The sequence below is a fragment of the Acomys russatus genome, chromosome X, assembly GCF_903995435.1.
Source record: "Acomys russatus chromosome X, mAcoRus1.1, whole genome shotgun sequence".
Classification (NCBI taxonomy): Eukaryota; Metazoa; Chordata; class Mammalia; order Rodentia; family Muridae; genus Acomys; species Acomys russatus.
The window spans coordinates 31,735,647-31,762,292 of NC_067169.1; the positions used below are offsets into that span (position 1 = coordinate 31,735,647).

The 26,646-nt window shown below is 41.9% G+C and overlaps 2 protein-coding genes across 2 annotated transcripts in view; one reads left to right on the forward strand and one right to left on the reverse strand.

Annotated features, from left to right (window-relative positions):
- Positions 1 to 26,646, reverse strand: part of Ctps2 (CTP synthase 2) — a 126,218-nt gene that overhangs the window by 34,765 nt on the left and 64,807 nt on the right. Inside the window, exons 14-16 of the mRNA XM_051142354.1 lie at positions 19,763 to 19,859; positions 5,648 to 5,703; positions 2,323 to 2,419 (exon numbers count right to left, since the gene is read on the reverse strand). Coding sequence (XP_050998311.1) covers positions 2,323 to 2,419; positions 5,648 to 5,703; positions 19,763 to 19,859 — 250 coding nt within the window. The remainder of the gene's footprint in view (positions 1 to 2,322; positions 2,420 to 5,647; positions 5,704 to 19,762; positions 19,860 to 26,646) is intronic.
- LOC127185790 (replication protein A 14 kDa subunit-like) lies at positions 21,278 to 21,666 on the forward strand. The gene has a single exon (XM_051142350.1). The coding sequence runs from the start codon at positions 21,286 to 21,288 to the stop codon at positions 21,649 to 21,651; it is 366 nt and encodes a 121-aa protein (XP_050998307.1). The 5' UTR covers positions 21,278 to 21,285; the 3' UTR covers positions 21,652 to 21,666.

Here is a 26,646-nt window from a genome sequence, read left to right on the forward strand (position 1 = left end):
ACCTGTGCCCTGGTTCTCTCTTCAAATAAAAAAAGTATATAATTTGTTTGTTTTTAATTTTATGAAAGCCCACCTTTAACAAGCTTTGGCCTTTAAAAGAGATACTGAACGTTTAAAGCATTAAAACTTTCAAAGACTGTTAGACTTTAACATTTGAACTGTTATATATTGAGATACCCAACTGAGCTCTTGGGACAAGAAAGGAAAAGTATGGTTTAACAATAATGTGTTTGTGTCGCGCTGACAAGGAGTAGACTTATGATAGCTAATCTTAGTTGTCAACTTGGCACACCTGGGAAGAGGGAATGGCAGCTGAAGAGTGGCCTCCATCAGATTAACCTACAGTCATGTCTGTGGAGTATTTTCTTGACTGCTAATTGAGGTGGGGGGGGGTCTGTTGTGGTCCCTAAGCAGGTGGTCCTGGGCTGTCTAAGAAAGCTAGCTGGAAATGAGCCTGAGAGTGAGCCAATTCATAGCATTCCTTTGTGCTTTTGCTTCAGACTTCTGTCTTGGCTTCCCTTAATGATGGATTATATCCTGTAAGATGAAATATACTTTTCCCTCCCCACGTTACTTTTGGTCAGAGTGGTATATCACAAGAGAAAAGCTAACTAGAACATTTTTTTTTCTTTTGATTGTTTTCTTCCAGAGCTGAAGATTGAACCCAGCGCCTCCTACCACCAAACTGAATCCCTATCTCTTGCTTTTCTCTTATTAATCTTCTATCACAAGAATGTCAGCTGTGACCTTTATGATACGTGAGGGAAAGGTCACACCTTTCCATCCCTACACCAATCTCCAATAAAACTATTTATGGACACAGAAACGCAAATGTCATATCATTACATAATTATTTTCTCATGTGACAATATTCTTTTTTTTAATCATCTGAAAATGTGGAAAAAGTATTAGTTCAACACACACACATGTGCATGCACACGCACACACACACACTACAGACAAGATAAAAAGCTGAGACAAGCTGGGTCCTGGCTGAATGGTAAGAATGCTTGCTGCCTTATGTCTTTTCAGTAACAAATGTATGCTTAGAGCCTATGCTTTCAGGGCCTCCTAGCCCAGCTATATACAATTTCGGTGCTACTCATTGATTTCATGTAACCCAAGCCTACTTCAAACTCACTACAAGCCCAAGCTTGCCTCTAAATCAAAGAAATCCTCTTGAGTCAAAATTTTCCAAGTACTGGGACTACAGGTATGAGCCAGCATGCCAGGCTCTCATCTGTGCTCTCCTCACCAGAAATCTGGTCCTTTGTGTTTTGTTTGATTGGTTTTAGATTTTGGGTTTTGGTTTTTCGAGACAAGATTCCTCTCTGTAACAGTCCTGGCTGTCCTGGAACTCACTCTGTACACCTGGCTGGCCTTGAACTCACAGAGATCCAAGTGCTGGGACTAAAGGTATTTGCCACCACCACCTGGTTTGTCTTAAGACAGTCTCTTGTAGCTTACGCTATCCATACTATGTAGCCAAGGATAACCTTTCAATTTCTGCTCCTCCTACCAGAATTACTTTACAGGACTGTGCCACCACGCCCAGGTTATACTGTGCTGGGGACCAAACCTAGGGATCTGTGCAAGGGAAGCAACCATTCTACCAACTGAGCTACCTTGCCAGCCCTTTGTTTGGTCTTATGAAAAACTCTAAGTTCAGTGATTCAATGACTAGCCCAAGGCTGCCTTCAAGATCCTCTTCTTTTTTTAAAGATTTATTTATTTATTTATTATACAGTGTTCTGCCTACATGTAAGCCTGTATGCCAGAAGAGGGTACCAGATCTCATTACAGATGGTTGTGAGCCACCATGTGGTTGCTGGGAATTGAACTCAGGACCTTGGGAAGAGCAGCCAGTGCTAGTAACCACTGAGCCATCTCTCCAGCTCCCTCTTCTTAATATCTATATTCAGTATCCCAAGTCAAGAGTCAGGAGAGGACCTGGGTCCCTCATACAATAGACATCCACAATGACCAGCAAGGGCAAGGAGAAGAGCAAGAAGAGAGCTGCCTGCTTTCTGCAGAGCATTTAACTTAGAGCTGACACAGGATAGAGAGAGGGGAAATGGCAAAGATGCCTACTACTTGTACAGTTGGTAGACTTGGGAAAATATAGCTATTGATGCTAAGTTAAAACTAGGAAGTCCTAAAATGACATGCAATGTGTTTTCCATACATTTTGAAGTTCTGTATGCATTTCAAGGGATTGGGGAATTGGGAAAGGGAACAATGAACTGCCACATTAATCTGAGTTTGGGAAAAAAAATGTGTTAGGTCATCACAAAAACTTCTAGAAACAAAGAACCCACTTACTTGCCAGTTCAATAATTTCCATCCTCTTCCCATCTACATCCTGACCAACAAAACAAAGGTCTTTCTTCTCAAATTTGTTGATCAGGTTGGGGTTCACCTGGAAATGCAAGAAATTCAAGTATATAGCTAAAGCAAAGTATTTTGACAAATGGATGTTTTGCATGTGGTCAGAGGCTTATGAAGTGCATGTTTCAGAGGTTTTACCACACTGTAGAAAGTATAATCTGTAATTGTTTTGTTGTTATATAAGAAACACTACAAAGAAACATGTTTTTCATAAATGACAAATTTATACACTTTTCCACTTGAGTTTTTTTTTAATGTACTACAAAAATCAGTCTGAGGAAGAAATCATTTATTTATGATATTAGAAATTTCTTAAGTCTTTAAAATACAAACAAGAAAAAAAACAATTTGTATACTATCTATTTGGAACAAAGACTTTTATACCTAGTTTGGGGTTTTTTGTTTTGTGTGGGTTTTTTTAATAAAGACAATTAAAATGCAAAAAAAGGAAATTCAAGTATTTGAACTATAGAACAACTTTTAAAAACAGCTTATAAAGAGGCCGTGCATCAGTTGATGGATTTTTTTTCCATTGCATTGGTCTTCTACTTAATTTCCATATTCAACATCCCACATCTAATTTTAAACTTATGATGAACCTGTGGTACTAGGTCTAATTCAAATCACATGAACCTGGGAGGTCCATGCTATATTACTCAGAGATAGGACTCAGAACAAAGGACTATGGAAATGCAAGTGTTCTGATTCAGAACTTTGATACCAGCTTACATCATACAAACATCTCTGTATCTGCTGCTTCCCTGAGTTATGTGTACTCAACACTCTGTGATGGCCAACCTTCTCTGTCAATTTGACTGGCTTTACAATCATCTAGGAGACACACTCTGGCCATGTGTATGAATGAGGGCATGAGTTAACTGAGTAAGGAGGGAAGATCCACCCCAGTGCTAGGGTCCTGGATTGAGTAAAAAGGAGAAAATAAACTCAATACCCAGCATTCCTCCTTCCTTCCCTTCTCCCTCTCTCCTTCCTGACTGCTGGCATAATGATAACAGCTACTTTATATCCTCCATCCTGATTTCCTTATGATGGTCTGTATCTCCTTAAACCATGAACTAAAATAAGTCCTTCCTTAAGTTTTTTTTTTTGCCTGTATTTTACAAAGTAACAAGAAAATAACATGCTATCCCCCAATTTTTTACATATGTATGTGTATAGTGCGCATGTATATAAGCATGTTTGCATGTATATGGGTACACATGGGTATGGGTGCATGTGCACGTGTGTGTGTGTGTGTGTGTGTGTGTGTGTGTGTGTGTGTATGCATGCACATGGGAGCCAGAGGTTGATGTTGGGTGTCTTCTTCAATAGCCTACTAAGGTGGAGTCTTCTACTGATCCTGGAGCTAACAAGCTTGCCCCAAGGATCCTGTCTTAGTCTTCTGTGTGCTGGAATTATAGGCAGGCCATCATATTTACCCAGAATTTATGTGAGTGCTGGAAATCTAAATTCCAGTCCTCATGTTTGTGGGCACACATTTGACCCTCTGAGCCATCTCCCTGAGGCCCCCAAATCACAAGTTTGAACGACAATTAAAATTCTTCTTTCCTTTGGTCTTGGAACTCTTATCTGCCCCATTTCAGAAGCTGACTCCAATTGGCCAAGCCAAATACAATAAATACATTGTGATGGTTTGAATAAGAATGGCCTCCATAGGCTCACATATTTGAATGCTTAGTCACTAAGGAGTGGTATTATTTGAGAAGGATAAGAAGGATCAGGAGATGTGGCCTTGTTGGGAGGACATGTGTCACTGGAAGATGGTCAGCCTGTGGATCAGGCTATAGCTAACCGCTACTGCTCCAGCTCCACGGAGTGCAGTCAAGAGCCCCCACTAAGATGACGATGGACTAAACCTCTGAAGCTGTAAGCAAGTCTTCAGTAAAATGCTTTCTCTTATACGAGCTGCCTTGGTCCTTCTGTCTCTTCACAGCAATAGAATAGTGATTAAGACATCCATTCCTCTTGGCTGGTGTTGTGAAAACCCAGGTTTAAGGCCACCAATGTTCATCATGTTGCTGGCAATGGTACGAATTCACAGGCTGACAGATAATTGAAGTTGACCCACTGAGGGCTGGGGATGCAGCTCTGTTGGTAGAGTGCTTGCCTAACATGCATGAATCTAGTTCATTCCTCAACACCACATAATACTGGGCACAAGCAGCACACGCCTGTTATCTTAGCACTGGGGAGGTAGGGTTGGAGGGTCAGGAATTCAAAGTCATTCTCAGCTACATATGGAGTTCAAGATCAACCTGGGATGTATGAGACTGTATCTTAAAAAAATTTTTTTGATTAGTGGCACAAGCCTTGAATGTCAACATCTGAGAGACAGAGCAGGCATCTCTCTGAGTTTGAGGCCAACCTAGTCTACATAGGATTCCCAGGCCAGCCAGAGTTGCATAGTGAGATCCTGTTTCAAAAACAAACAACTAAACACAACAAAACAAAACCAATAGACAAATAAAGAAGAAAATTAACTAATCAGACTAAAAAAATTCTATGCTTCAATTGCTGCTGGCAACCTCCTCACAATGATGAGAGAGACCACTCTGGGCAAACCAGACACACAGGAAAAGGAGGCCAAGAGAATCCCGGAGGCAATAGGAGTTGTACCATGGACCAGTCTACCTGTGACCTGGGCTAATGCATGCCCTCACTGTTCAGATTGCTTTGACTAAACAGCAAGCAGAGATTCCTAGTCTGCAAAGCCAAACACATCAGGATTGACTAGCTAATCCCAGCATGGCCATCCACAGCTCCAGATGTGATACCTGGTACCATCTCAGCAGTTAAGCTCTCCTAGTCATGGGACTCTAAGCCTCAAGCTCAATGTTGGTTTTCAGAAGAGGTTCCTGAAAGCTACAATGCCCCATACAAAAGCAGAAATTCATTCCTAGGCCAGAAGCATCTGGCTCCTTGTTGGACGTTATCTATCTTTCTCAAACCTGATAAACAAGAGACAGAGGTTAGGGAGGGATGCTGAGCTTGTTTTGGCTTAGGGTAGTCTTTTCTGCTGTGTCTGTTCATACGCATTCAAGTTCTGTGATACTCTGCCATCATCTACTCTTGCATCCCAACAGCTTCCTCTGAAGGCGAGAGATGCTAGGGAAATTTTAGCAGCCTTCCTTACAGATAGTATGAAGCTGGACACATTTCCCAAAGGGCCCGCTTACAATTGCTGGGATTCATTGCACCAGGTATCCACATCCCTCAGGAATGCAGACGAAAGACGTACCTCATAGCGGTGTCGGTGTCTTTCTTCTATATAAGGAACATCACCATAAAGCTTCTCTGTGAAGACATAAGAATGGAATTAACACTGAGTGAGGAACTTCAGAAGCACATCCAATGCTCCAATGCAAGTGTGTACAGAAAGCCCCCTGAGATCTCTATCAGAGACATAGAAAGGACCGAGTTGACTTTCTTGTCTTCTGGTAGAAAACCCTGTAGCAAGTCTCTAGTCCTGGCCTACCCAGCACTAAGACTGCAAGAGCATACCACCAGCTCTTGGCATAGTGCTGAGGATCCGAACTTCAGTTCGCACGTGTACATGGCAAGCACTGTACCCACTGAGCCATCTCCCTAACCCTTCTACCCAATTTTTAGGAGATGCTGGGGGACCAAACCCAGGACTTTGTGCACACAAAGGAAGCAGTCTACCAACTGAGCTATGTTCTCAGAGCCACCAGCATATTTTCTTACCCTACTGTCCATATTTCTGTGTATTCCACCTTAGAGTATACTTTGACCCTAAAATGTGATTCTGGAGAAGTGGAGACCCTCACTGGTGGAGGGTCTGAGTGGCAGAATGCTAATCTAGCATGTACAAGATACTGGGTTTACTCTGGGGAGATGGCTCAGGATATGTAAGCATTTGCCTCAAAAGAGTGACAACCCAAGTTTGGTTCCTAGAACCCATGTGAAAACCCAAATGTGATGCACATCTATAATGCCATTATTCCTGCAGCAAGATTGGGTGTGGAAATAGGACAGCTGTCTCAAAGCTCTCCAGCCACCTACCCTGAAATACACAGCACAACAAATGAAACAAGAGAGACCTGCCTCAACAAAGTCAAAGGTCAGAATGGACCCAAAAGTTCTCTGACTTCATAATTCACTGTCACATATATGCTCACATACACAAACACACACACACACACACACACACACACACACACACACACACACACACACACACCACAACTCTTTGAGAGAGACTAATACTATCAGAGGTTGGCGGTGGGGCTCAAATGAAGACCAAGATTTCACCACAAAGATGTCCACTGCTGTGTTAAGAGACAACAGAGGGAAACAAAGCTGAGCATCAAGAAGAAAAGACTGGTGGGTTAAATAAAGCACTTCATTTACTTATGTTTCTTTACCAGGAGTGTGTGGCTACAAATCAAGCAAGGAGGCACTTAGACAGCCATGTAGCTGCACCACTGCAGCTCAGAGCAGCACCTTCAGCAAAATCTTGGGCACTAAACCCTACATGATGGATGTTCAGGGGCCACAGCATCATATGAAGAGAGCCAGCTCTATCAGGAACCCCCCCCCCAATTAGATTACAATACTAGAACACACTAAGAAGGCAGTGACTATCCCCCAACATCAGCCCCCATGGTGCAGACCCCAGCACAAACCCAGGAGACAAGAAGTGCTGGAGTTACTACTGTCAAGCTCTACCAGATTCAGGAGCCAGACTCCATTCAGTAGTCAGGGTGGCTGTAGATGTTCAATCATGAAGCTGGACTAGGAAGTCTCAACTGATAAAGGCCACATTAATGCCTGTGGTTTCATTTGAGCTTTTGACTTGGAACAAAATAAAAATGTCTAGGGGCTGGAGAGATGGCTCAGAGGTTAAGAGCACTGCCTGTTCTTCCAATGGTCATGAGTTCAATTCCCAGCAGCCACATGGTGCTGCCCATTCCTATCTCCCTCAGCAACATGGTGCCTCACAACCATCTATAATGAGATCTGGTGCTCTCTTCTGGAGTGCAGGCAGAACACTGCATACATAATAAATCTTTTTTTGTTTGTTTGTTTTTGTCTTTGTTTTTCGAGACAAGGTCTCTCTGTGTTGCCTTGGCTGTCCTAGACTCACTTTGTAGACCAGGCTGGCCCCGAACTCACAGCTATCCACCTGCCTCTGGCTCCTGAGTGCTGGGAATAAAGGCATGCGCCACAATGCCCGGCCAAATAAATCATTTTTTAAAATGCTAACCACATGCCTCTGTGTGAGTGATGATCATAGTCAAGCTTCACTTTGCAATTCTGTCCACATGGGGAGAATGGTGATGAAAGGAACAATCGTGACTAGTCAAGATGTTTTAGGGAAAAGTGGGGAGAGTTGGGGGGAAAAGAACCTTCAGAGAGCTCCATCTGAGGTACTACCAAAGTGTGGGGTCACTTGGAACCACCTTTATACTAAAACTATGGGTTCATAAAAACCAAAGGAAAATAGAAAACAGCACAGTGATATACAGTTGGAAAGCAAGGAGGTATTACATCAACTCTGTGTGAACTTCAGAAGCTGCATGGTTTGTGAACTATTATTTAGGTTAAGGCAGACTGTATTTGCTATGGGGTCTATCTCCCAAGGGATAGGAAAGGAAAAGGAGGAGGAAAGATACTCTGAAGCCAGACTGAATGACTTTAAATCCCTCTACACCACTTAACAGATGTGTGCCTTGGGTAAATGATTTAGCCTTGATGCCTCAGTTTTCCCCATCTTTGAAATGGGAATTGTAATAATCTCTAACAGGATTACCACAAGAATTAAATAAATTCAAGTATTAGAACAATAAGGAAATCAAATACATAATTTTTGTTATTTCTAGATAATGAAATAGGAACAGAAAGAAAGGATGTAGAATGTAAGTTTTATGTGGCAGAAGACAAAATAAGTTTGTGCTGAATAAATGAAACATGCATATATAATGCGTATAGTGTATGATGCGACATTTCTGGGAATTTTGCTATTGATTTACTTACTTGATGGTACTGAAGATTAAACGCTGGCCCATGCATGCATACACTAGGGGAGTGCTCTATCACTGACAACTTACCTGTTTTATTTTGAAACACAGTCTCAGAAAACTCCCTAGGCTGGCCTTAAACTTGCCCTGTAGGCCATGCAGGTTTGAATTTGTGATTCTCTTGCCTCAGCTTTTGAGTAGCTGGGATTTCTGGTCTGAGCCACCCCATCCAGCTGTTTGGAATTTTTATTTTATGCATTTAAAATCTTTCTTGATTGCTTATAAATCTACTTGAAATAAATTCAGAAAAGCAATCCACAGTGATATCTTTATAGTTCGACACTAAGGATACGCTTAGGGGCCAGTGAGATGGCTCAGCAGTTAAGAACACTCATATACATAAAATTAAATAAAATTTTAAAACACTAATATCAGAAAGTATACTCATAAGGTCTCACTCCATGACTGCTCAAATGTGAGCTGGACAGGATGACACCAATGAATATATCAAACTGAATGGGGAAAATCCCACAATGCCTCAACCCTATAAAGAACTATAGACAATTAAGAAAATCTGGGTGCAGGAGAGGTGCTCCTCCCCAGGAAAGAGCACAACAATTGGTTGTCTAGTGTCAAACAGTTAGCCCTGAGAACATACATACAACTGACAGTATACAGATTCGACAAGTTATACTTATCCTATCATATAAAATCCACTTGATTTTCCACCCTTTTGTTTCTCTGCCTCACTCTCACCCCCAGGCTTGGCATCTTGAGTCCCAATAAACCTTCCATGGATCTGTCCAGCAGTTCAGTGGTTTTACTGCGCCTTCACTTATACTTGCAAGCAAGCACTCTACCGAATGAGATATCCTTGGAGCCCTCTAGGCAATATTGATTTAGCATTTGTGTGCTTCCTTGCGGGCAAAGACACTTTGTTGTTGTTGTTGCTGTTGCTGTTGTTGTTGTTGCTGAAGACATTGTTTCTCTGTGTAACCCTGACTGTTCTGGAACTCATTCTATAGGCCAGTCTGGCCTCGAACTCAGAGTGCTGCCTCCCAAGCGCTGGAATTAAAGGTGTGTGCCATCATGCCCAGCCAAAGACACTTTCATAAGGAGCCCAGGGTAGAGTCTTACTTTCTGAGATCCCTGCTCTCCTCCCACAAGACACTGATCCTAGAACCCATGAACCTTATTTCAAGGCTGGAATCAAAAGGGCCATTTAGCTTTGAGGATTGTTTGGATCTTTCCTCTCTAAGTTCCAGCCACTCCCTAACATATGGAGGCCAAGAGCTGGCTAAGTGGCTTTCTAACAAGTGACCTGGATGACAAAGATTCTGTTCTGTGTAAACTGGTCACTGGGACCTAGGGTGTGACAGGAAATAACTGAAATGCTGCACATAGTGTCTTCATTGCTGATACTTGGAAAGTGCGCAGTCAGGAGCTGAGTATGGTAGTATATGCCTAGGACCCGACCCAGCTCCTTGGAGGTGAAGGCAGGATGGAGACTTCCCAACAAGCCTGGGCTACAATAGTGAAAGGGCTACGGGTGTGTCCCAGAGAGAACACTTGTCTCAAATGCACACGGTTCTCTATCCCCAACACCGCAAAGAAAAAGACCAAAAGTACAGAAACAGGGCCGGCTTCCAGCTTTCTCCTCTCCTTGCTACTTGCGGACTTTAATGTCATCTTCCAGTTTTATGAAACAACTCAGTAATTTTCAATATCTAAACAGCCTCCCTTTCCCTGAGTTTAAGGTTTTGTGGTTGTTGTTTATACTCCCCTCATGGACTGCACTGCTTCCCCTTTGAACAAGTCTCTATGTAATTACAAATTACTATGGTGTGGACTTAGAACTCTTTAGTAAGTCACCTCATTAACCCACACAAGGATTTTTGTGGGTGTCTTTGTTTTTAACTTCTTAACAATCTAATCACATTAGAAAGTGGAAGCTGTTCTACTGTATCATGCTTAGATAGGAAGAAATAAAGCAACAGTAATTTTTATAGGCCCTAAAATTTTGTTTTTCCACATCCCCATTTCTTTCCATTTTCAGACTTAACCACTCCACAGCACCAGGGCCATGACTCGCTCAGTGGCTTCTTGTTCTTTCAGGGGGGAAAACCATCTTCTTCTCTTACAATTAAGCAGAAGCAACCCACTCTAGTCAAGAGCTCTTTTTCTTGTTAGTTTGTTTGGTTGGTTCATTCGCTGGCTGGCTGGTTGTTTGGTTGGTTTTTTGTTTTTGTTTTTTTCAAGACAGAGTCTCTCTGTCTAGCCTTGGCTGTCCTGGAATTCAGAGATCCACCTGCCTCTGGGATTAAAGTTGTGCAGACAAGCTCTTTTTATTAATGAGAAAAAGCATGCAAGGTCGCTGAAAGGAATAAAGTTTTCTTTCTATCATTCTTTGTATTGTTTTGGGGTTTTTGATTTTTTTTTTGTTTGGTTGGTTGTTGGTTTGGCTTAGTTCTGTTTGGCTTTTTTGAGAGAGAGTTTCTCTGTGTAGCCTTGGCTGTCCTGGACTCACTTTGTAGATCAGGCTGGCCTCGAACTCACAGAGATCCACCTGCCTCTGCCTCCCTGAGTTCTGGGATTACAGGCATGTGCCACCCCTCCCAGCTTCATTCTTTTTTAATATGGTCTATATTTTACACATACATAGACACCTGTTAAGTGTGTGCATGGTATACATACATGTTCACATGGGTATGTACATGGGTGTGGAAGCCAAGGGGTCTTTGTCTTTCTCAATCACTCTCTACCTTACTTTTTGAGACAGTCTCTCACTGATTTGGATAGGCTGGCTGGCCATGAGTTCCAGGGATCTGCCTGTCTCCAGCCTCACCCTCCAGTGGCCCACTGTTAGGGTGACAGATGCACACCACCACACCCAGCTTTTCCATGGGTACTAGGAACCTGCACGTGGGTCCTCATGCTTGCATAGCAGGCACTTTACCGACTGAACCTTCTCCCCAGCCCCTGAATTCTTCTCTTAAAACATTCCATTTGTGGGACTGGAGAGGTGGCTCAGCAGTTAGGAGCAATGGCTGCTCTTCCAGAGGATCCACGTTTGATTCCCAGGATCCACATGGTGGCTCAAAACTGTCTGTAACTCCAGTTCCAGGGGATCTGATGTCTTCTGCAGACAACAGGCAAAGCACCCACACCCAGAAGAAAAGAAAAGAAAAAAAAAAGAAACCTTCAATTTCCACCTTCCTTAGCCACACAGCTTTGGCTTGTCGCCTACATCCTAAACTCTGTCACCTGAACCGGATGGTTCAGACACATGTTCATTCTAGGAAGTGACAGTTAGCTTGAAATCCATACTCAACACAGACTATGATTTGGTCCCTTCCTGGATGCCTTGGTATGTGTGAGACTTGACTAAACTAATTAAGATTAGGGTCTATGACATTATCAAACAAATTGTCACCCATTCCGTGCATGAGCTCTGAACCTTGTGTCAATTCTTTGTGCTTTATTACATCCCCATTTCTCATGCATAGTAGAGAGCCACAGGCAAAGCAATGGTCTAATAACCAGCCAAAGCATACTTGCAGCACCCTCTCGCCTCACCTGCCCATATCCAGCCGTACTTTCTTCTGTATTTCTTGTCCTTCAACGCATCCTATTTTCTTTCTTTTTCTTTTTATTTTTTATTTAATTCATTTATTGTATGTAGAATAGCATGCAAGTGCCATAGTGTATATGTGGAGGTAAGACGACAACTTGCAGGAGTCAGTTCTCTCCTTCCACCAACCTCATGGGTTCTGGGATTTGAACTCAGGTCCTCAGGCTTGATGACAAGCACCTTTTTACCTGCTAAGCCATATCGCCAGCCCAGAGGTATTGCCTTTTGTACTGGCCTACCCTGGGCTGTTTCTCACCGACTTCAATTAACCAGCAATGTCATTCTGTGGACACAAATCACATTATATAACTTCCTATATAAAATGCACTTTTAAAGTAAGGCATAACAGCATGCAATAAAGTATATAAATCTGAAAAGAGAGTTCTGGGTGACCCTCAGCATCTGTAAGATGTGTGATTTGAGAATGATACTTTGGGGCTGGGAGTTGACTTACTGGGTAAAGTGCTTGCAGTCCAAGTATAAGGACCTAAGTTTGGCTCCCCTGAGCTCACATAAAGCTGGTTGTGATAGCACCCATCTATAAACTCAGTGTCCCTGTGAGGAGACGGGAGGTGGAAACAAGTGAATATGAAGCAGTTCTAGGGGCAGCTAGCCTGAAGTACCCTCAAAAGTGAACACACATACACACACACACACACACACACACACACACACACACACACACTTTTAAAAGTAGTTATATTTTTGAAGTCAGGTCTTGTGGCAAAGGGCTGTAAACCCAGCTACTCCACAGCCTGAGACAAGAGGATTACAAGTTCAAGGCATGCCTTGACTATGGAGTGAATTTAAAGACACTCTGGCTACCTTAATAAGACCCCATTGGAAACCAAAAAAGTCAAAAGAGCTGGGGATGTAGCTCAATGGCGAAGCGCTTGCTTGAGGCTTGAGTTCAATCTCCTCTCCCGGGGGAGCGGGGAGGACACGTTACATTTTAGAGAATAATTTTTTTTTTTTAACAATGGGACTGTAGGACCAGGGAGACACTCTCAGTAGTAAAAGGCTAGAAGCCGACATATAGTCAGTGTCACAAGACCTGGTTCTGACTCTATGAACCAAAAGAGGGAGGGGGGAGATGCTGGATTAACTGACTTGGTCTTTATTCTCTGCCACATATCAGGCAGACAAAGTGAAGAAATACCATCATTCACCTCCCTCCTTCCTTTGTGCTGTTTCTTGTTCAGACCACAATTCAGCCAACCTACTGGGCCAGACCATCACCAACAATGACCCCTCATCTTTGTTTGGTTTCTATATTTCAGATGGTTGGAAAAAATTTCAACATGAACAAAAAATGATGCAAGATTAAACGTCAATGGCCATTAATAGTTATACTGCCTACCTGCATAGCATGACGGCTGGTCCTTTATTGGAAAAGTGTACTAACCACTGGTTTAGATCATTCGGACAGGAGGACCTCTCCCTGCTAAGACCTGAGACCTAAGCAGTCTACACTCAAGCAAACCAACAACTGGAGGGGAAGAAAGGGGGCTGTGTAGTAATGGAAAAATGCATAGTCAGAGGCAGCCATGAAGAATAACTTCTCGATAACAGAGCAAGCAAACTGACCATGTGAGCAGAAAACTAGGAATGCAGGACAGCAGCACAGCTAATTACGCTGTGAACTCACTCACCCTTCTTTCCAACAATCTGGCAGAATTACCAGTCATAAACTGTTCATAGCCTTGAACCTAATAACCCAACTCCTGGAAACCTGTTCTACGGAAACATTCAAAGGAATAGAAAGCCCGTGTGGAGATGTCCCAATCAGCATTTTTCTTATAAAATGCTGGAACCAATCTGAAATGGTTATCAGAAGGAAATGAATCAGCACATTAAGGTTCCTTGAGTTAATTTATAGTTAATTAAACACTATATGCCCGGGGGCCGGTACACTGGTACACATATGGAGTCCTCAGCCCCTTGGAAGACTGAGGCAAGAAGACTACCTGAGCCTAAGAGTTCAAAGCAAACCTGAACCTATGGGGAGCGGGGATGGAGACAAGGCCAATGACAAGTAATCTGGTAATCTCATATTTGGGAGGTGGAAGCAGAAGAATAGGGTGTTCAAGTTCTTTGCCTAAATAGTGAGTTCCAGATTAGTGTGGACTACTTGAAATCCTGGGCCAAGTCTCAAAACTACAGCAACAAGTGTGTGTGTGTGTGTGTGTGTGTGTGTGTGTGTGTGTGTGTGTACACTAATAGCTGCTGAGAAAGGATGGATCAGTTTTCTCTAGGGACAAGCTTCTTAACAGGTTATCCAATCCCAAAAGGTCAGCCCTAAACACATGTACACACAAGTAAACACTAAATGTGTTTATATAGGTTATAAACATACACACACACACACACACACACCAATAATATTCAAAGACAAGGTCATGAATTTGAGGAGTGGGGGGGTACACAGGAAGAGTTTGGATTGAGGAGAAAAGTGAAATAATTAAACCTCAAAAAACATAAAATTTAAAAATACATATATGCACATAGTAAATTCCCAAATACATATATACACATACTAAATGCTCAAATATATATATATACACACACATACATATACTAAATTCCCAAATAGGCACAAAATCCAGATACATGCAAAAGTTATGCTACAATGAAAGAATATAAAGATTAAGCATGATCAAATCCAGAAAAGGCCACAGGTATACAAACAGCAATTCATAAACAGTTTAGAAAAACAGCTAGACAAAGTAGAAGGATCCAGAGGGTCCTAGAAACCTACAAGAAGAACATTATGATCGGCAGATTTGGGCCCAGGGGTCTCGCTCAAACTAAGGCATCAGCCAAGGACAATACAGGCGGTAAACTTTAAACCCCTACCCAGATCTAGCCAATGGTCAGAATATTCTCCACAGTTGAGTGGAGAGTGAGGTATGACTTTCACATGAACTCTGGTGCCTCATATGTGACCATGTCCCCTGAAGGGAGAGACCTGGTGGCACTCAGAGGAAGGACAGGAGGTTACCAAGAAGAGACTTGATACCCTATGAGCATATACATGGGGAGGTAATCCCCCTCAGGAACAGTCATAGGGGAGGGGAATAATGGGAAAATGGGAGGGAGGGAAGAATGGGAGGATACAAGGGATGGGATAGCCATTGAGATGTAACAAGAATAAATTAATAAAAAAAATTTTTTTAAAAACAACTAGTGTGTAATGACCTTTAAGGCAGCTTTGACAATCACACACACACACACACACACACACACACACACACACACACACACACACAATCATTAGCCCTTTTATTTAGAGGCTCCTACCCCATTTTGAGACAGGCAGGCTTCAAATTTGCTATGTAGCGAAGTATGACCTTGAATTTATTTTGTTGTTGTTCTTGGGGAGAGGAGGGTCAAGACAAGGTTTCTCTGTTTAATAGACCTGGCTAGTCCAGGTCTCAGACCGGTCTCAGACTCATAGATTTCCGTTTCTACCTCCGAGTGCCAGGATTACAGGCTTGTGTCACCACATGGGGCACTTTTTTATCCTCTTGCGTCTACCACCTCAGGAGTGCTGGGATTACAAATGCACACCATCAGGAGGCCCTGCTTATTCAGTGCAGGGCGTGGAGCCCAAGCTTTATGCATTATGGGCAAGCATTGTATCGCCTGAGCTACATCCTCATCTCCTAAAGCCCTTGAAACAAAACAACACAGCAACCTCAGAGGACATCTCTACACAGGACACAGGACAGAAACAAGGTCCTGTAAGTACATTTCTTATAAACCAAGTAAATGACGACTACCGGTACCTTTGTCCAAATCAATTCATACTTATTCTCTCGGACTCAAAGAATGAATTCAGTTTTCAAAACCCTTATTGGATTAACAAGTGACGTAAGAAAAACAGGAACTGTCCCTCGATAGGAGAGCAGTAAAGCTTTGTTCTGCCAGAGGGCATTCTTTTATTAAAGAGCTCTTTACTCTCCGGCTTCTCCCTCAGTCCAAAGCACTGGAAATACGGCCTACAAATCAAATTGAATAAATAAAAAAAAAAGGAATAGCAGCATCAAAACAGTTTCTATCAAAATGGCTAATCATTTTGTTCGGTTGTTTTGTTTTGTTTTGTTTTGTTTTGTTCAAAGACAAGGCTTCTCTGTGTAGCCCTGGCTGTCCTGGAACTCACTGTGTAGACCAGACTGGCCACGAACTCAGAGATTCAACTGCCTCTGCCTCCCAAATTCCGGGATTAAAGTGTGCATCATTATGCACAGCTCAAAATGGTAGATCATTTTTACAGGTAGCATAAGCAAAAGTATTTTGCCCATACTGACCTTGCAAAAAGGTACTGACTAGAAAAGAAACCTCTAAATTAAATGTATCAGCTTGTAAAAAAAAATAATAATAATAAGATCCTACAAAATAAATGTGCCAGCTAGGGAATCAAATGCTGACATAATGTTACAAGGCTTTTTGTTTTGTTAATAAGTAACATTCAATAGAACCATGGGGAGTGAGTTGTACCTTACAATCTTTGCCAGAGACATCATGGGAAGCTAGTCTCACCAAGTAGGAAGGCAAAACTTTCTGCTTGCTAAAGACCACAGGTTCATATGCCACCTGCCTTTTGTAAAGAAACACAATTTAAAACTGGGACTGAGGAAGTGGATCCGCTGATAGAGCAAGTGCCCTGGGTATGATCTCCAGCACTACATAAACTGAGAGTGGTGGCACAAAGGGGAAGTGGAAGGCAGGAAGATCAAGGTCATCTTTAGCTGCAATGTGTTTGAGGCCAGGCTAGGCTATATGAGTCCCTGTCTCAAAAAAGTTTAATAAATGAATGAAATTAAAACAATTAAATTTAATAAACCATTGACTAAAATGAGCCCATAAGCTTGTAAGCAAATTTTTTAAATTGTGGTACAACCACACAATGGACTATTCTATAGCCATTACAAGAAATAAATACTGGGACTGGAGAGATGGCTGCTTTTCCAGAGGTCCTGAGCTCAATTCCTAGCAACCACATGATGGCTCACAGCCACCTATAATGAGATCTGGTGCCCTCTTCTGGTGTGCAGGTATACATGCAGATAAGAGCACTCATATATAAAATAAATAAATGAATACATCTTTTTTAAAAAAAAACATTGTGGAATGACGCCCTGGCTTTAAGCTCCACATCACACTCCTTTTGAGAATTATATTTGGTAGTTACAACAATTACAGGAACCAATTAGTTCATCAGTTTGCAGATTGATTTAGCATAGTGCTCATCACTCTGGGTAGATAAGATGTTCTTTCACAACAGATGAATGGTCTGGAATACTGTAAGATACTGATATTTACAACTGTTTAATTGGTTTTTATTTTTGTACAGTATTAGTGACCTAGGTTATTTTGCTGTTCCATTTTTTGTAAATCAAATGAAATTATAAAGAGGATTCTGACCATAGGTATTTTGTACATATGTAATATGTTGTCCAAATAAAAATAATAAATGACAAAGTTTTTTTTAAAAAGATATGGCCGTGCCCATCAACAAAAGAAATAAAGAAATACTGATACATGCTAACTTGAAAACAGTGTACTAAGTGATGGAAACTGGACATAAAAGATCATATTTCATGTGGTTCCATTTACACTGAATGGCCAGAATAGATGTAATTTGCAAAAGTGGATCAATGACTGCCAGAGGCTGAGTCGGTTAGAGGTGGTAACAGCTGAAGAGTATAGAATTTCTACTGGAGGTAGTGAAAATGCTCTAAAGGTGACAGGAAGGATAATAGGACAACTTTGTGAAGACTCTAGTGATGGCTGGGTATCTCTGTAAGCACAATAAAAACCAAGAAACCATACACTAACAGATGAACTATATGCTATATGATTTATGTCTTATAAAAATACTGTTGACACTATGTTTAAGCTTTATAAAATTCAGGGCAATGGAGATGCTTCAGAAGGTAAAGATTCGTGGGGCCAACCAAGCCTGATGATCTGAGTTTGAGACCCGGGAAAGAGAGAACCAACTCCCCCAAGTTGTCCTCTGACTTACACACACACAGACACACAGACACAGACACACACAGACATACACAAACACACAGGCAGAGAGAGGAGAGAGTAATCTCAGTCACATGCAAGATAAATAAATGTAAAACAAATTTAAGATTCATAATAATCATCTTTTGACTTACTATAAAAAATTAATCTTAAATCGCTCATACTACCATCAAGTCTTAAAATGTATTGAGCACAATGATATTTTTATAAAAGTTTAATACTATTATCTCCAAATCTTTTACAACACATAACTTTCAATAATCTTTTTCAATAGTCATTTTTGGTTTGTTTTTTTTTTTTTTTGGTTGTTGTTGATGATGATGATGATGATGATGATGTCGTCACTTAGGCAATTATGTGAACAATGTTCCAAAGTTTCAAAGACTTTAAAAACAACTGGAAAGCAAAGAAGCACTTAAGAGACTCAGCGTGGTCCTGCCCTGTTGATGCTGTCTGTTGACCTGGCTACCCTTCTAGACCTGAATCAGCTCCTGACCCATTTCCTGCTTTGCTTCCTGCTCTGGGCTCAGTGGGACCCTTTCACCTCTCTCTCAGCTGAATTCTGTAACTTCACTCCCAAATCTGGCTCCAGCAGCTCACTCTTGGTACTGGTCTGTTTTGTTATCTTATCTCTACAGACTTGTATTCCTTCTGTAACCCAGATATACACATGGTGGTATACAGATATATTTACTATGTGCTATATGATATGAGAATTAATGTCAGCAATTAAGATTAGCATAAAGCAGCATGGAGAGAGCTGAGCAGTTAAGAGTACCTGTTACTCTTGCAGAGACCCCAACAGTCTCAACCCATATCAGACAGTCCACAACCACCTGTAACTCCAGCTCTAAGGGATCTGACACCTTCTTCTGGCTTCCAGGGGCACTTGCACTCACACATACACAGACCCATACACAGACACAAAAACACAGTTAAAAATAAAATAAATCTTAAGAAAAGACTGGAATAAAGAACTTGCACACACTTCTTTAGTGGCCCAACTACTAAAAGAAGGCATACATAAATTTTACGATGAATCTCTGTCATTACAACTGCTAAACTTTGTTATTCAATGCATGTTAACATCATGGAAAGGTACAAATGTGTTCATTTAGGCTTTTGGCAGAACACACTCATGATACACAGGCTCAAACAAACAGAAAGGAAACAATGAAAGAGGGAGCCATTTTCAACATATGTCCATGAACTGAGAATACTTGAATTTACATTGGTGTTCTCTAGAGAATTTTACAGGGATAAGACAAACACATGGCATAGCACTTATTGTCATTGGATCTCTGGGACACTGTTCAGTGGGTTATTTTGTGCCTACCCAATACTCTTTGAAATGAACTTGAATGGGGAGATATTGGATGTCTCACATGATAGGTCAGCAAGAGCAGGTGGCTGGGTGACAGCTGCAGCTGCTGGAAAGAGTTGCACATCCTCCAAGAGGGATGGGTCCTGGCATAGCCATATGAACCACTCCAAGTGTCTTATAAAAATCAAAACTCTGGCTGGGTGTGGTGGCACACACCTTTTATCCCAATACTCGGGAGGCAGAGGCAGGCAAATCTCTGTGAGTTCAAGGACAGCCTGGTCTACAAAGAGAGTCCATGACAGCCAAGGCTACACAGAGAAACCCTGTCTTGAAAAAACAAAACAAAACAAACAAACAAACAAACTCTGTTAAACTTACTCAGTATGGAATTTTCCGTTGTGAAAACAGTTTGTCTTAAACCCAGTCGCATTGTTCCTCCCAAGTCGCCAGGGTTGTGTTCAGGCATGTCGATTACCTTTAACAAAATAAATCCAGTTTTACCATGATTCAAGGATGTAATTTCCCAAAATTTCAGCATTATGTTTTAGAGGAATGAAAAGATTCCCTGGAGTACTGTGTCTGATCCATTCTCCTGGTGTTCCTGAAAAGCAACAGCCACCTGGCACATCCTTCTGGAACTGGAAAAGCCTCTTACCGCTGAGTCTCATCTTACACTCAAATCATTTATAAAACAGTATCAGGGAGCTGAGTATGTAGCTTGGTTGGTAGAATTTTTGTCTAACATTCATGAATCCCTGTATTTGATCCCTAGAACGTCATAAACAGGAAATGGTGGTGCACATCTCTGATCACAACACTCAGGAGGCAGAGGCAGGAGGATCTCTGTAAGTTTACAGCCAGCCTGGTTTACAGAGTGAGTTCCAGGACACTAGGGCTACATAGTAAGAAAGGAAGGAAGGGAGGGAGGGAGAAAGGAAGGAAGGAAAGAGAGAGGGAATGAAGGGAAGGAAGAGAAGGGAGGGGAGGAGAGGGAGGGAGGATAAAAGAAAAGAAAAAGGAAGAAAGAAGGCTGACATAGTTCCACTGAGTACTTGCCCAGCATGCACAAAGCCCTGGGTTTGATATCCAGTACCTCATAAACCAGGCATGGTAATGAACACCTACAACCCAATTCCAGCATTAGGGAGGAAGACGAAGGAGGATCAGAAGTCCAAGGTCAGGTAAGAGCTACCATAGACTCCTAAAAAAATTCTGTCTATTCAGAGCTTCAGTTTCCATTTAGGTTCCATTCAGGTTCCAACTATGGTGATAAACTCCCCTGGCTTCTTGTCACAGGTGCACTATGATTCTTCAGTGAGTTCACTCTTGTTAACTATATAAGGGTCCAGTCCTAGCAAGGGGCCAACTACCTAGAGTCTTTAAAGGTAAACTGCTTCAGTTATCAGTGACTATGGTAATCAAGGAATGTATTGGTCTGAACTGTTGAGAATAGAATAAAATCAACCAATTAAGAACAAGACAGGACAGTGCTAGAGAGATAGCTCAGCAGTTAAAAGCATGTGATGGTTGCTCTTGCAGAGGACCCAGGTTCTGTTCCCAGCACCCACATGGTAGCTCACAGACATCGTTGGCTCCAGTTCCAAGTGATCTGATGCCATCTTGTGACTTCTGCAGGTATCAGACATGCATGTGGTTCATATACATACAAGCAGGCCAAACAATCGTACACATAAAATATATATAAATAGTTTTTTTAAATAAAAAGGGGCTAGGTAGTGGTAGCAAACACCTCTAATCCCAGCACTTAGGAGGCAGAGGTAGGTGGATCTCTGTGAGTTCAAGGCCAAGGAGTTCTAGGACAGCCAAAACTACACAGAGAAACTCTGTCTCAAAAAACAAAAAAGAACGAAAGGTGGGCTCCGAGCATTTGCAGCGGAATCATGGTGGACGTAATAGAACTCCCCAAAGCGCACATCAATGCCAGCATGCTAGCTCAGTTCATCGACCGGCCCATGTGCTTCATGGGGAAGCTGGAAAAGATTCATCCCACTGGAAAAATGTTTATTCTTTCAGATGGAGAAGGAAAAACTGGAACCATTGAGTTGATGGAACCACTGGATGAAGAAATCTCTGGAATCATAGAAGTGGTTGGAAAAGTCACAGCCAAGGCAACTATAATGTGTTCATCTTATGTCCAGTTTAAGAAAGATTATAATTGCTTTGATCTTGAACTTTACAATGAAGCTGGGAAAATTATCAACGAGTTCCCTCAGTTTTTTCCTTTAGGGCTGATACAACATGAATGAGCTTCTTGAATTTCTTATGATTACCAGTGACCTACATTGAAGACTATTCACGAAGACTCCTTCAATTTGAAGGAGGGACTCTTATCATTTCTAATATTTAATTTCCTCTTTTTTATATATTTTTAAAAATAAATTTAGTATGTGATAGTCTAAAAAAAAAAAGAACTAAAAAAAAGAGGGGACCTGGAGAGATGGCTCACTGTCTGCTGTTCCAGAGATCCTGAGTTCAATTCCCAACCACCACATGGTGGCTCACAACCATCTCTATTGTGATCTGATGACCTCTTCTGGCGGGCAGGTGTAAATGCAGATAGAGCCCTCATATACATAAAATAAATAAATAAATCTTCGAAAAGGAAAAGGGTGAGCTATGGTGGCATACACCTTTTAAAAACAGAAATAAAGCTAGGCGTGATGGCACACACCTTTAATCCCAGCACTCAGGAGGCAGAGGCAGGTGGATGCTGTGAGTTCGAGGCCAGCCTGGTTTACAAAGTGAGTCCAGGACAGCTAAGATAACATAAAGAAACTCTGTCTCAAAAAAACAAAAAACAAAACAAAACAAACAAAAACAAAAACAAAAACCCACCAGAAATAAAAAAGAAAAGAAAGAAAAAGAAGTTGTTTTTAAAGGAGGACAAGAAGCCTACTGTATCTCTAGATTTTTTTTAAAAAGATGATTGATTTGTTTGTTTATTATACAGTAATTTTTGCTTACATGTACATCTGCACACCAGAAGAGAACACCAGATCTCATCATAGATGGTTGTGAGCCACCATGTGGTTGCTGGGAATTGAACTCAGGACCTTTGGAAGAGCAGGCAGTGCTCTTAACCTCTGAGCCATCTCTCCAGTCCTAAAGAAAGGCTTTCTTTTTTCTTTTTTTGTTTTGTTGTTGTTTGTTTGTGTGTTTGTTTTTTGAGACAGAGTTTCTCTGTTAGCCTTGGCTGTCCTGGACTCATTCTGTAGACCAGGCTGACCTCGAACTCACAGAGATCCACCTGCTTCAGCCTCCGGGTTGCTGGGATCAAAGGTGTGCACCACCATGCCTGTCGTAGTTTTTTTAAAAATTAAGAGGAAAAAAGTTTAAAGATAGATAGGCAGACAGAGAGAGACAGAGAAGGAAAAAAGTTTAAAGATTATATAGATAGGCAGACAGAGAGAGAAAGAGACAGACAGACAGACAGACATTTGGTATGAAATTTGCAAGTACCACCAGAACAAAAAAAATCCTTCCCAAAACTGCAGTGTAAGAGCTCAATGGAGAGGACGCAAGAACCCTGGCCACCTAAGGCTATTAAATATCCCTCCTGTACCAAAAGAACTGTGAATATCTTGAAAGAGCAATGTGATAACAATGATTTAGAAACCTAAAGATAAATACCAAAAGGCTGTAGCACAGTTGAGGGTATCAAAGAAAGGGCTGAAGATTGCTGCCTTGTTCATTATAGACCTTTTGGAACTGTTGACTCTTATTCCACTGTACAGTTTTAATGAAACCATGATTTGTAGGGCACAAGGAATGAAATGCATTACTAAGGCCTTACAAGGGTGCTGGCTCACATTCTCAGTACCATGTTCCGAGATAGTAACTATGGCCTCCTCCTGAAATGATAGCACCTAAAGACATCCTAAGGTTTATCAGCCATGGTGATCCTCTAGCTAGGGGCTGGGGAGAGATGTCTTGAGTGAGTAAAAGCACTTGCCTAAGGACCTGAGTTCAATTTCCAGAACCCACAGGGTGGAACATTAGGGATAGACACAAAGTCCCATCCATAACCAAAAAAGCCATTTGCAACTGATAGCTGCTAGGAGAGGGGAACCCAGTTCTCTCCAATGGAGTGCCATTGGGTATATCAACCATATTCCAGGACAGGCCCCACACTCAGGAGAAGTTGGTCAACATAAAATGGACTCTATATGTGTGTCTCTGCTTTTTGTTTATTTTAAGACAGAAAATGAAGCTGGGTACAAGGAAGAATCTGAGAGGAGTTGAGGGAGGGGAAATAATATCAAAAATATTATAAATGTTTATAAAAATTTAAAGAAAACATCCACATTTTTAAAAATGTGTCAAGCTGGGTGCAGTGCGCATGCCTGTAATCCCAGCACTCAGGGTGGCAGAGGCAGGTGGATCTCTGTGAGTTCAAGGCCAGCCTGGTTTACAAAGCATGTCCAGGACTGCCAAGGCTACACAGAGAAACCCTATGTGGGAAAAAAAGAAGAAAAAGAAGTGTCGAAAAACAATAAATAAATAAATTAGTTAATTAAAAACTGCTAGCTAGAAGAGAAGATGAAAATAGGAGGGGGAAGTATAGGAAATTTCCAGTAGGTGGGAAGAAGAATTTAGGTTGGACATGATCAAGATACACTATAGATATGAAATTGTCAAAAATACTTTTTTTTTTTTTGTCTTGAGACAAGAGTTCTCCATGTAGCCCTGGCTGTCCTAGAACTCTCTCTGTACTCCAGAGTTGAACTTACAAAGATCCACCTGCCTCTGCCTCCTGAGCGCTGGAGTTAAAGGAATGTGCTACCACTGCCTGGCCACAGAATACATTTTTAAAAATACTCTAAAGATGATATGATAGCTAACACTTGAGTCAGTAGAGAAGACAAATGCTGAAGATGAAAGAGCGAGGGAAATGGGGCCCAAGTCCAAATGACACCCAGAGCAGTGGGGAAAGGAGGAAAGGGCACTGAGAACATGAAAGAGAGTCGCCAGGGAGGGACTGATCCGCAGAGGTCTCTGTGGGCCTGCTTCAGAAAGCCTCATCCAGAGACACACAGAATAACATCAGCTCGGAGCAAGCACACAGGAGCCACTCTAGAAGAAGGCTGAGACCCAGGAAAGTGGGTCAGAGGGGAGGACATCCTATTGGGACCTTAGGTGAGAGAATCAAGAGAGAAAGGGGAAATAGAAGGATCCAGAGGGTCCTAGAAACCTACAAGAAGAACATTATGATGAGCAGATCTGGGCCCAGGGGTCCTGCTCAAACTATGGCACCAGCCAAGGACAATACATGCAGTAAACTTTGAACCCCTACCCAGATCTTGCCAATGGACAGGACTTCTCTACAGATGAGTGGAGAGTGGGGTCTGACTTTCACACGAACTCTGGTGCCCCATATTTGACCACGTCCCCTGGATGGGGAGACCTGGTGGCACTCAGAGGAAGGATAGCAGGTTACCAAGAAGAGACTTGATACCCTATGAGCATATACAGGGGGAGGAGGGCCCCTCAGTCATAGTCATAGGGAAGGGGAGTAAGGGGAAAGCGGGAGGGAGGGAGGAATGGGAGGATACAAGGGATAGGATAACAATTGAGATGTAATATGAATAAATTAATAAAATATATTTTTTTAAAAGAAGAAGGCTGAGGACGTGTGGACAGAGAACACAGTGACTTAGTCCTCAGACAACACAACAAGCTCTAAAGATGGTAGCTGGGACCTGATAGAGTTCAGTTGCTAGAGTACCTGCCTAGAATGCAGGATTCCCTGAGATTGCTAATTTTGTCATTGTCAGTGCTTAGTAAACCTCAAATGCCTTTATATTTACTCCCAACATTTCCACAATACCACAGTTTTTGCATCTGAAAGGAAAGGGCTTCTTCCTTTGCAAAGGAAGCCTTTGCCTCAACCCCCCCCCCCCCCCCCCCCCGCTACTGGCTGTGATCTGATCCCCTCATTGTGTCCTCCCTTAGAACAGAGTCATACAGTCTACAAAAAAATGAAAAAGATCAATAAGTTATAAAGCTTTGGGAGATGGAAAAGCACTGCACAAGAGTAACTACGGCACTAATTAACCTTGGCTAAGATATTCTTCAATCTCGATAAAAGTGTAATGAGTTCAAGTCCTTCACGATCCCAGGGTACCTTAAACCAAAACTATGGAAGTCTGATTCTCTTATCAATAATGAAATTCGTTAATGGCAGTGTTTATGGGGCCTACCTAATTGCACCCTGGGAATTGGTTCCTTGTCTGAATACTTCACTTGGAGAAAACAGAACACCTACCCACAAAAGACCCTTTCTACCCCTTGCTCCTCCTCCTCCTCCTCCTCCTCTTCTTTTCATTTCAAAATCTTACATCTATTTATAGTGTGGTTTTGTGTGGGGGTGCTTGCATGCCACTGCATGTATGTAGAGTTCAGAGGACAACTTTCAGGAGTTGGCTTGCTCAGCCAATTTGTCAGCCTTCTCTTTGGTTGTTGTTTTCCTTTTCACAGGACTAGTAATTAAATCGAGAGCTTCATACACAGTAGGCAAACACTGAGCTACATCCCTAGCCTTATTCTAGTGATTTGCCCAGACTTTCTTGTGTGTTCCTCCAGTGCTCTTTACAAGCATTCCCCAATCTGTTCTTCTCCTACTTTCCATGGGGTTTATTTGGGGAGGGGTTCTCTCTTTTTTTTTTAAGCCTTACTCTGATTTGGATTCGTTATAAGTCACATTGAAGATGTGCGCGTCATTATGAACCAGCTTTACATCGTTAGTGTGTTACCTAACACAGTGTCTTGCTATTTGCTCCAGCAGTCTCTGTCATTGCAAATCAAAGTGGAACCTTGCTGAGTGGCCCTCAAGTCTCACCTCATGCATGACCCTAGCTAGCTGGACTCTCCTGATGGATTCAGACCTGCACCTTCTACCTAAGCTACACAAGTCCAATGCCAATGGGTCTTCCACTCTCCCACCATACTGCCATCCACAGACCACTTCATTACATTTCTAAAGAGCCCTTCTCCCTAATTCACCACAACAACCCAAGGTTTGGGGTCATCCTCCCATTCTCCTTATTGCCTTAAAACTAATACATTTTCCTTACCAAATAAATCATCTACTTATTGTTAATTCATTTCTCCTACCCCTCCAAAGATGTTCACATTCTAGTTCTTCGGCCCTAAGAACCTGTGACTTTTTGTGACCTAAGAATTTATAAATGTAGGCTGGGCGTGGAGTAGAGGGGCACGCCTTTAATCCCAGCACTCAGGAG

Excerpts from the sequence above, each read along its gene's own strand:
- LOC127185790 (XM_051142350.1), top strand. The coding sequence starts at position 21,286 with ATGGTGGACGTAATAGAACTCCCCAAAGCGCACATCAATGCCAGCATG.